The following is an 11,603-nucleotide window of genomic DNA, read 5'->3' as shown; positions in this document are numbered from 1 at the left end:
GTTTTTACCTTCTAACTTCAATGGGCAATTCTGATGTATATTTTATGTTTTATGTAGACCATGGTTTTGCCAGTTAAGCAGTATTTACATTTTTTAAACGGGCAAACAAATAAATTCATGTATGTAGTTCGGAATTGAGGACCTTGATGACTGCAGAATTTTCATATCCACACCATTCCAAAATGGACTCATCAGACCATCAAACTTCAATATATTTTATAAAAAATAGTTGACTTTCACAGAAGTGAAGAGATACAATTGCACAATGGTGGACACAATGGTATAAATACATATCACTGAGAAATTGCTTGCAAGAAGTTTAAAAACAGACTGTACAGCACCGCATCTGAAATTGTGTAACAGCCAATAGAATTTTACTTCTTTTCACCTCTAAAGAAATCTGATTCTTAAGTATTTGATTTTAGAAGAGAGTGTGGTTGTTGTTGTTTTAAAGAGAAACCCAAATAATATTGATGCACATTCTATTTCAGATTACTGTCCAAATATATTTTGATGTTGAGCAATTAGACAGATTGCTTTTGTTTAAAAAAATGATATATGGTAGAAAAAGACATTCATGCAGTTAAGCCACCATTAGTCTCTGACTCTAATATAAGGCAGATCATTAATCTTTTTTATTTTATTTTTTTAAACAATGTCTTTAGCCACTGAAATAAACTTTAGTGCTTTCCATGACAAAGTCATGGCAGGCCTGGTGTAGAGTTAAGAAAGTTACCTCTAATCCCATCCAGATCATTTTAAATAAAGGCTCCGCCATATTTGGAATACATTATACTGTAGAAAAAGCTCCCCCTCCCATTTCCTTTTCTTAATTCTTACTGGAAAAAAGAGAACTTAAGAGAAACCCAGCAGAATGCTTTTGAGTTCAGCACAAATGACACTGCTTTCAGGTGGCCGGAATATCAAGGTTGAGTTTATGTGTCATCCTCAGTCTTAATTATGTGGAAAAGAGTGACATTGAACAGGACTTGGTGCCCATTATTCCAGGCATACAGAGCTCGATCTCTGGCATTGTAGTCAAGCATGGATATATGAAAATATTGATTATGAAAGGGGATATCCGTGTATTCGTACGTGGAGGTTTTCGTGGAATAGGAGTAGTACACCTTGGCTCCAGTTAAGTGAGAATTGGTGACGTACAAGGTGCCACAGATCATGAAGGATTCGCCAGCACTTCTCTTTGGGTAGCCCGTGCTCCAGCTTTTCATCACTTCCAATGTGTCCTGGTTCAGCTGGCTGATGACGATGTTGCCCGCGTTCTGATTGGTTGCGTAGACGGCCCACAAGCCAATTTCGTCCGCCATCAGGTCGATATCCGAGAAGCCGCCCCAAGTGTATGGGTAGACGTTGTGGAAGCCGGCGTACTCCAGGCTACGCTGAGCCAGCACGCGGCCCGTATCAAAGCTGTACTTGATGATGATGTTGCTCTGGTATTTGTTGAAGAAGAGGGAGCCGTTGTAGACAACGTGGTTGGTTCCTGCCCACTTGAAAGGGAGGTTGTATGTCCTCGACTCGGCTCCACTGACAAAGTCTGCTATCGATTTGTATTCACGGACTATTTTGTTGTTGGTGTAACTGTCCATATACCAGACCTGAAAGCAAGAAAGGAAGGAAGGAAGGAAGGAAGGAAGGAAGGAAGGAAGGAAGGAAGAAAGGATAAGCTGTGAACTTTGGACAGAAGCATAATTTGCAAGTCGGCCTATCATTTTAAATACATTTGCTATTTACTCTTTCACTGGAGTCTTTCCATTTGCCACGCAAATCGAGCAAAGGAAAATCAGATCTGATCGGGTTTTGTTGATTGCTGGGTTTAGAAAAAGGGGAGCGGCCCATCTGCACATAGCAGGGCTCTGAATTTCTCAGACTACCATTTCTCAGACTATGTTCCACAGAACCCTGAGGTTCCTCTGAGAAAAGAACTGTATTGGCAGACAAGCACACACAATGTGTGATTTCTGTTGAGCTGTCGCCATGGGAATTAAATGCACCATTCAAGCAATTTCCCTGGGATTTCATTCCCTTTCCTCCCTTCCCTTGCTGGGTTCTCCAAGGTTTAAGTCAGTAGAAGAGTTTGGATTTGATATCCCGCTTTATCACTACCATAGGGCGTCTCAAAGCGGCTAACATTCTCCTTTCCCTTCCTCCCCCACAACAAACACTCTGAGAGTGAGTGAGGCTGAGAGACTTCAGAGAAGTGTGACTAGCCCAAGGTCACCCAGCAGCTGCATGTGGAGGAGCGGGGACGCGAACCCGGTTCACCAGATTACGAGTCCACCGCTCTTTACCACTACACCACACTGGCTAATGTACAGGGGTGCCAGCTTCTAGGGGCTGAGTCCTGTTGAGTCCCCACTATATTTTTGGAGTAGGGCCGGCCCCCACCATCCCCCAAAATTTCGGAGCCAAAGAGTGGAGCTCAGAAGAGTGTGCTATCAGCAGCTGGCTCCTCCTGCTATAGAGGGGAAGGAGGGTTGAAGCACCAGCGGTGGTGTCAAGAGGAGGCGGAAGATGAGCCACCGGCCACTGAGCTGATTGGCTGTCATGTTTGGCTCCGCCCCAGCTCCTCCCAACATCTTGACATCACACTGCGATGTTGGCACCCCCCATCGCCTTTGCTAGCTGGCTCCTCTGGCAAGGTGGCATTGCTTGCCTGCCTCCCCAGTGCTGTGCCTTGCTGCCAGTTGCCAAGTGGGAGAGGGGCGAGGCAGTGTGGAGCTTGGTGCGGTGCAGGCTCAGCAGCAGAGTCAATCTGACACTCCCAGCACCTCCACTGCCTCACCCATCTTCTCCTCTTAAGTGTTGAGAAGCCAGGTGAGCAAAACTGCTCTGCCTGTCCTGCCCTGTTAGTGTGTTATGTACTTTTCAAGCACTTGATGTGGGAATCCTTTGTCCCCTTCTAGCCCTTCTAGAAAGAGCTCTTAATGCTGGCGAGGAGATAAGAGCTCTAACTGATCGGAGCAGAAGGCTTAAGGATCACAAAACAGAACACAGGTTTCTCCTGGCAGAGGAGTACAGGAGATCGACAGCAAAGACTTTTAAAGTCTCAAGATAGTTTTCTATTTAAGTTAACATTATAGTCCAAAGGCTATTCATCAGGAAATAAGAATTTGTTTTAAATTTATCATGTGGGCTAAAACTCAGTCTAAGTTTATACACACACCCACACACCCCGTTTAACCACATCAGTTAACAAACATGGATACATATGCTATAATGTTATTGTTTTAGTTAAATAAATTGTTTAAATTGTTATTAAGGAATGATTATTTTTCTCCTTCCAATAAAGTACAGCAGAAAACTTGTCCAAATATAAACAATAATTTCATAATTACCTGTCTTTGTATTTCTAATAGTATAACCAAAGCAGTAATTTTTGATATAACTGTAAAAACTACTCTGGAAATTTATTATTCAAAAAATGAAACCTTCACCTGGTTGTAAATATTAAGATCATACCAGAAAGAATGAGTCTTTCTGTAAAAAAAATGATTTAAATCAAGTCTTACTGACTAGTGATTTAAATCAAGTCTTATTGACTAGTGATTTAAATCATGATTTAAATTGATTTATATCAAATCCACCCTGGTCTCAAACTTGCTGCTTTTAAAAGTTGTCCCTCTGTTGTGAGCTTTCCTAATAGTCAACTCTGCCCCCTTTTAATTCATTTAAATATATTCTACCGTAAGTGTTCTGCTGAAGTTTTCTTTAAAGTAAAGTGTTCCACCGCAAGCAAAAAGATTGAGAACCACTGCTTTGGACAATAAGGAGAATGATGTGTAGGTCATGGCAATATTAGACCCTTCACTGACACGGCTGTCATGTCTCCATGTTGATCCACCCCATGTGGTTTGCCCTGATTTCATGTTTATTAAAGGGGAAGGGTTGTGCACTGCATTCAGATAGACCCCAAACTAAACTGGGCTGATTTGGGGGGCAATCTGGACATAGCTGAGTCAGGTTGAGACAGCCCTGGATAGGGCTGGGCAGGCCAGAGAGATCCAGGGCTGTCATGGGGCAGGGCATGGGAAGTAGAGGCAGGCATAGGTGGGAAGGAGAAACCGTAGAAAGGTGGGACCGAACAGCTGGCTGCACCTTTGCGGCAGAAGGTAGGGGTGGGTGTGAGTGGATGCTGTTCTGGCCTGACCTCTCCTTCCTTCCTCCTGAAGCAGCACCGCACAGATTCTGCATTATGCTGGTTGCTACTCCTTCCCATGGGGCAGCAGCACCCTGCAAGATCCAGTCCTCCCACTTGTAAGCAGATGATAATAATAATAATAATAATAATAATAATAATAATAATAATAATTTATTTGTACCCTGCCCACCTGGCTGGGTTTCCCCAGACACTCTGGGCGGCTTCCAACAAAGATTTAAAATACATCAAAATGTCACACATTAAAAACTTCCCTAAACAGGGCTGCCTTCAGATGTTTTCTAAATGTCAGGTAGTTGTTTATCTCTTTGACATCTGATGGGAAGGAGTTCCACAGGGCGGGCGCCACTACCGAGAAGGCCCTCTGCCCGGTTCCCTGTAGCTTAGCTTCTCGCAATGAGGGAACTGCCAGAAGGCCCTCAGCACTGGACCCAGCACTGGGTAGAATGATGGGGGTGGAGACGCTCCTTCAGGTATACTGGGCCGAGTTGTAGAGCAGATGTATTGCATTTAGAAGACCCTAAGTTTAGTCCCCAACATCTCCAGCCAAAACATTCTCAGGTAGTAGGTGCTCAGAAAGACTTCTGCCTGAGGCCTTGGAGAGAGCTGATAACTGGGCTGAATGGACCTACGCTGTGACCCAAGTATAAGGCAGCTTCACATCTTTCATTGAGCAACTGGTAGAATTCCTGCCCGGCTCCCAGCAAGAAATAATAAAAGTTACGTACTCTGTTATTTTTCTCGGGTGCTAATGGATCCGTCATCCAAGCGCCAAACCGGGTTCCCGATGTCTTGACTGTAATAGGGCCAGTGATCTTCATCAATTTGCCGCATGCTGAAATGATAAGAAACCAAAATGACTCTGTGAAAATCCCTTCCAAACCACAAGGTTGTCTGACTGTGCTCTTCTTCCAGATATAAGTGCTGTGAAAGGAGACCGAGTAAGAAATAAAAACAAACAAACGCTGGTGATGCCCGAGTGCTTTTGGTGCTGTCCAAAAAAGGATACTTCGTTCAAGTTCTTTAAATGAAGAGTTAGGTTATTTGAAGGATGCAAACAAGACATGGTGTAAGGATTTGAAATAACTAGCACTTCAGTGGTATATCATTCTTTATTATTGTTTTATGCAGCATGCATGTAACAAAACCAACAAATGAAACACTGCTTCTTCAGGGAACATTTAGGTTGATTAAAAAGTAGCATATGGGATGCAGGTGGTGCTGTGGGCTAAACCATTGAGCCTCTTGGGCTTGCTGATCAGAAGGCTGGCGGTTTGAATCCCCGCGATGGGGTGAGCTCCTGTTGCTCGGTCCCTGCACCAGCCAACCTAGCAGGTCAAAAGCACGCCAAAAAGTGCAAGTAGATAAATAGGTACCGCTCACGCAGGAAGGTAAACGGCGTTTCCGTGTGCTGCTCTGCTTTCGCCAGAAGTGGCTTAGTCATGCTGGCCACATGACCCGGAAAATCTGTCTGCGGACAAATGTCAGCTCCCTCAGCCAGTAAAGTGAGATGAGCACTGCAACCCTGGAGCCTTCTGCGACTGGATTTAACTTCAGGGGTCCTTTAAAGGTAAAGGTAAAGGGACACCTGACCATTAGGTCCAGTCATGACCAACTGTGGGGTTGCAGCACTCATCTCGCTTTATTGGCTGAGGGAGCCGGCATACAGCTTCCAGGTCATGTGGCCAGCATGACTAAGCCACTTCTGGCGAACCAGAGTAGCACACAGAAACGCCGTTTACCTTCCTGCTGGAGCAGTACCTATTTATCTACTTGCACTTTGATGTGCTTTCGAACTGCTAGGTTGGCAGGAGCAGGGACCGAGCAACGAGAGCTCATCCCGTTGTGGGGATTCGAACCGCCGACCTTCTGATTGGCAAGTCCTAGGCTCTGTGGTTTAACCCACAGCGCCACCCACGTCCCATTACCTTTACCTTTAAAAAGTAGCATACAATGTTTCTGGTTCTTCACTGTTGTTGTGTTGCGACTTTTTAATGCATTGTCTTATTTGATTGGTATTTTATTATGTATTGAGGTTTTACCTTACTGCTAGTGATCTATATGGCTCAAAAGAAAGGATACAAATATCTGATATACACGTACATACAGTGGTACCTCTGGTTGCGAACGGGATCCATTGCCTGTTCGTAACATGAAAGGAACACAACCCACAGCGGCGCTCTGCGGACGCGTAGGTTGCGATTCGCCACCTCTGTGCATGTGCGTGATGTCTTTTGCGCATCTGCACATGCGTGAGCGGCAAAACCCGGAAGTAACCCTTTCCGGTACTTCTGGGTCATCATAGGACGCAACCTGAAAAAACGTAGCATAAAGCAAACATAACATGAGGTATGACTGTATGTGTATATATATTTGTATGTGGTATCATGCCTGAACGCATGGGCCCATACCCAGGAAGCCTGTACAGCTATCATTGGGTTTTTCTACTTGTAAGAGACACTGCTTCCAGCCTGAAATAAGGTTCTGGCCTTTGGACCATTGGCTGGAGAATAGCATGCATCTCCTTCTTCCCCCTGCCTCCTGATCACATGTTTATAGCCTAATTACATGCCTAAATCCTAATTACAGTTTTACATCCTAATTAAGAAACAATGCAAGGCCTCTTTCTCAGGGGCCAGATGAAGGCTGACTCTAGATCATCCTGGGTGAGATTTTATTTTTATTGTTTTGTATTTATTTATTAAATGGAAAGAAACAAGTGCGGTCCTCCTCTGAGGGCACTGCAAGAAGAAGAGTTTGGATTTGATATCCCGCTTTATCACTACCCGAAGGAGTCTCAAAGCGGCTAACATTCTCCTTTCCCTTTCTCCCCCACAACAAACACCCTGTGAGGTGAGTGAGGCTGAGAGACTTCAGAGAAGTGTGACTAGCCCTACAGCTGCATGTGGAGGAGCGGAGACGTGAACCCGGTTCTCCAGATTACGAGTCTATCGCTCTTAACCACTGCACCACACTGCAAGATGCTATCACATAGGGGTTTTGCTCCAACATGCTAGATCAGCCCTTGGATCAGGGAGCCATCTACAGCCCTAGCATTCATGATTTTTTTTTTGTGGGGGGAGTATGTAAAAAATGCGCCTTATTTTCATCAAAGCGGCTAGGATTCCGTTGGGCGAATTTGAACAAGGTTGAGTGATTTGTAGACGACAAGACGACAAGTTGCCCTTCCACGTGAATGAAAATGCTTAAATGGAAGTTAGTTTTAGGAATGCTTTGTTCAATCTGCATATAACTAAGTAGGTCAGATTGGAGACAAGCAGAACAGGCTGTGTGTTCTGACTGCACCGGCCAAGTTATGACTTCATTTCCTACACTTAAGTTACTGGAAATGAATGCGCTATATCATCCGAGCCTATTCTCATTCTGTTATAATGGGGCAAGTGCTTTGATAAGCTGCCTTGAGGCCCTGAATCCATTGCTGTGCTAAATGGATATAATGGAAATATGTACAAAGTGAATAGGCACTCAAGTCAATCAACTACATTGGATGAAAGTATATGTTGCAGGAGCATCCGTCCTGTGTGTGTGTGTGCCTCTCCCTTCTCCCTGGAAACATCTAGTATAGGGATGGGGAATCTGTGGGGCTCTAGATGTAGCTGGATTTTCTCTCCTCCCCATCTGAAGCTAGGCCAGTAGTGAGAGAGGAGAGGAAGGTCTCAATCACAACACTCCATTTGTGGAGTTCTTGTTATCTAGATGTTCCCCTCAATCCATCTTTTGGGAGATGTTTCTTTATGAGTATTTTCTTGGATTAGATCGGGTTAAAATATATATGGCGTAATAACAACATTTTACTTAATCGGAAGCTGTTTGTAAAATTAAATCAAATAGTCCTGTTTTCCTCCATTTTAGAGCAAGTAGGTAGGCTTGCGCAGAAATATAGGGCTCTTCGAGACTCAACAGGTGCACAAAATACGGGGGGGGGGGAATGTAACTTTCAATGTAAATAGGGAATTGATTTCAGCATCACAATCTTTACAACAGAGACGACTTGGATGTATCAGAACATAGCAAAAATACTGTATCCGCCACTCTTAAATCTTTCATAAAATGAGATTTTGAGGGTACCTCTTCTCTCTCTCTCTCTCTGGGGGGTGGGGATTACAGAAGGAAAAGGACTGGAGGTGTTAAACCCAACGGGGAGCTTTAATACATATATTTTGGGTTCTGCCCTCCTGTCAAACCATTTTGGAAAGAAGTTATGAAAGTAATAAAAAAGACAAACAGACATGGTATTATGTTAAATCCTGAGATATTGCTTTGGGGTTATCTGAAGGATCGCATCTTGCAGGGCGACTTATAAAAGGTGAACAGTTTACTTAAAGTAGCAATACATAAGTGATGGCAGCGACAAGAACTTCTTTAATATCCTCCTGGACTGAGCAAATTTTGACTGTAGCGTTTCTAACCAAAATTGGCGTACTATGTGAGGTTTAAAGAAGGCTGTTTGGAATAATAGTTCATTGAAAAGTGAAGTATTTTTTAAAAAAAAATCAGTAGAATATGAAATAGCAAGATAATATTCAACCACATATATTATTTTAATTGCAGCTTTGATCTTGCCAGTGGTAGGGTGGAAGGCAGGGAGGCCAACAGTAGGTGGAGCTAGAGCCAATAAGAGGCAGCACCAACTCATTCTAATTCTACCTCCTTCCTCCTCCTGGCTGAGTTTTACAAGGTGCAACACTGAGACTAAGAAGGAGGAAGCTTCTTAGTAAGGAAAGATAATAAGAATATATAGATGATTTGAGAAGGTTGTAGAATGCAAAGATTATTGCAAATTGTATAATGTGGAGAAAATCAAGTGGAGGCGGAGGGAAGTGGGAAGAAGGAGAAAAGAATAATATGATGGATTGAGGAAATAGAAATGTAAATGTATGGGTGGGTGGGGAGGAAATAGTGTTGGCTTCGGTATATATGTATTGTAAAGTAATATGTGAAAACCAATTTAAAAAAAGGGGGGGAGAATAAAGCAGGAGGACTATAGGTCTGGAAATCCTGTTTTCCTTATCTTCAATATCCTCAAACCAATGTCCTCATACAAATGTCAGCTTGCATTTGCAAAGCATGCAGTTTAAGATAAATGTGGTGGTTTGAAAAAATAAAATAAAACACTCTTTGTCAAACTTAAAAAAGAAAAGAAAAAAAAGAAGAAGAACGAAGGAGGAAGGTGACAGGCCGCGCCACCCCCTGGACTTGTTGCAAGTAGGAGGGTAGGTAGTCAAGCGGGCATTTGCTGAAACACATTGCGCATGCTGTAGTGGTGCCTGGGAGCCCTAGAAGTCACGTCCAAGGCCTCATGGTGCAGGGGCTGAGCACCCACCACAATTTTTTGGTGGGTGCCCAGGCCCCTAGGACCTCCTGGTGCTGGCGCCAGTGTGTTTGTGGGTGGACATTACTACTTTGTTATAAACGGCTCCTGATGGCCTGCATGAAATGGTTTCAAATTTTATTTACAGTGGTACCTCAGGTTACATACGCTTCAGGTTACAGACTCTGCTAACCCAGAAATAGTGCTTCAGGTTAAGTACTTTGCTTCAGAATGAGAACAGAAATCGTGCTCTGGTGGCGCAGCAGCAGCAGGAGGCCCCATTAGCTAAAGTGGTGCTTCAGGTTAAGCACAGTTTTAGGTTAAGTACGGACCTCCGTAACGAATTAAGTACTTAACCTGAGGTACCACTGTATTTAATTTAAATACACTGCACTTCCAGTTACACACAGATAGAAGCACCAAAACCCCTGCAAAGCCATCTTCTGAAGTGGCTATGATGCTTCTCCCACAACAAAGGCTTTGAAAAGAACCAACTCTTTAAAAAAAAATAAAAACTTTGTCAGGAGCCAATTCATCCAAACTGCTTGGGTTGATAATCAGGGGGGGGGGATCACAGAAAAGAAAGTGAGCTTGATTAATGAGCCTTCACAGCACTCTGAGTTTCGGCAGCTGCGGACCCTGCATTTGCATGCAGGGAACGGCTCAGGATGACAAGGTAGGCCCTGAAGCACGTCTTCGTGTGAGTGGTGAGAATGATGGATCAGCCTGTACTATTTTGAGCCGCTTAAGGCCTACACTGGAAACTGCTGGGAGAGAAAATGACTTGGAGAAGAACACCCAGTGATTGACCCACGAAATACTTGACCTTGGGACCATATCAAGGGATGGATCGGCACTGATGGATGAATCAGGCAGGAACTGTAAGTTCAGGGCAGGAAAGCAACGGAGGGAATGCAGGGTCCCATTTGATTCTTGCTGAAATCCTCCCCGATGATTGACTTCTTCCTCAGAGTCTACCCACCCAGTATTCCACGTCAAATGTCTTCTTCGCTCACTATTCCATTCACCAAGAAGCTGATCAATGTGACTTAAGGGGAAATTAAAACTAAGTCAATCACTTCTTACAGAGAAACCCTAGTAATCCCCCTCTCCAGTTTATAACAGTAATAATGTGCACACAATTCTTCCCCTGTCCCTGACTGTCTAGATCTCTTACTATTTGCACCAAGGTAAGTACAAATCAAAGGTCCGTATTGTTAAAGCTATGGTTTTCCCAGTAGTGATGTATGGAAGTGAGAGCTGGACCATAAAGAAGGCTGATCGCCGAAGAATTGATGCTTTTGAATTATGGTGCTGGAGGAGACTCTCGAGAGTCCCATGAAGATCAAACCTCTCCATTCTTAAGGAAATCAGCCCTGAGTGCTCACTGGAAGGACAGATCCTGAAGCTGAGGCTCCAATACTTTGGCCACCTCATGAGAAGAGAAGACTCCCTGGAAAAGACCCTGATGTTGGGAAAGATGGAGGGCACAAGGAGAAGGGGACGACAGAGGACGAGATGGTTGGACAGTGTTCTCAAAGCTACCAGCATGAGTTTGACCAAACTGCAGGAGGCAGTGGAAGACAGGAGTGCCTGGCATGCTCTGGTCCATGGGGTCACGAAGAGTCGGACACGACTAAACGACTAAACAACAACAACAAGTACAAGTGTGTTTGTATGGATGTTCACAAAGTGTAACATGACTGATCCTATAGTTATCTTAGCCAAGCCACTCATAATTGCCCATGTTGTACTGGTAGGACCTTGATTCTTTCACCGTTTCAAATAAACCGAACCAATTAGTGTTGTCGTTCAACAAAATCCTTGGAACCTGTGTTGTTCTCCGTTGCCTTTAGCTGTTTCATTAATTTCTCCACAAGTGCCAGTTCTAAGATGGCTTTTTAGAATGAGACGTACTTAAAAACAAGCCGCACAGTGCAAATGATTCCTCTGTGGAATTATACCAGAGTGGTCAAACATGACCTGTGAATTATTGGGGCTTGAAATTGCACCTCAGCCACGAACTCATTGGCATCTGGCATCCTTGGGCAAATGCCAGGGCCCCAGCACCCAAGTGGGTCCCACTACTAATAAGAG

At 44.0% G+C, this 11,603-nt stretch overlaps 1 protein-coding gene across 3 annotated transcripts in view; it reads right to left on the bottom strand.

The window, feature by feature from the left end:
• Positions 1-201: 201 nt before the first annotated feature.
• OLFM3 (olfactomedin 3) overlaps positions 202-11,603 on the bottom strand; it is a 162,966-nt gene continuing 151,564 nt past the window's right edge. For all 3 annotated transcript variants that reach the window (XM_083620493.1, XM_083620492.1, XM_083620494.1), the window contains exons 5-6: positions 4,903-5,009; positions 202-1,613 (exon numbers count right to left, since the gene is read on the bottom strand). In XM_083620493.1, coding sequence (XP_083476619.1) covers positions 936-1,613; positions 4,903-5,009 — 785 coding nt within the window. In that variant the 3' untranslated portion in view covers positions 202-935. The remainder of the gene's footprint in view (positions 1,614-4,902; positions 5,010-11,603) is intronic.

The sequence above is a fragment of the Podarcis filfolensis genome (assembly GCF_964270895.1).
Source record: "Podarcis filfolensis genome assembly, chromosome: 6".
Classification (NCBI taxonomy): domain Eukaryota; kingdom Metazoa; phylum Chordata; class Lepidosauria; order Squamata; family Lacertidae; genus Podarcis; species Podarcis filfolensis.
The sequence above is the reverse complement of the archived record's forward strand: the minus strand, read 5'-3'. Positions and strand labels throughout refer to the sequence as shown.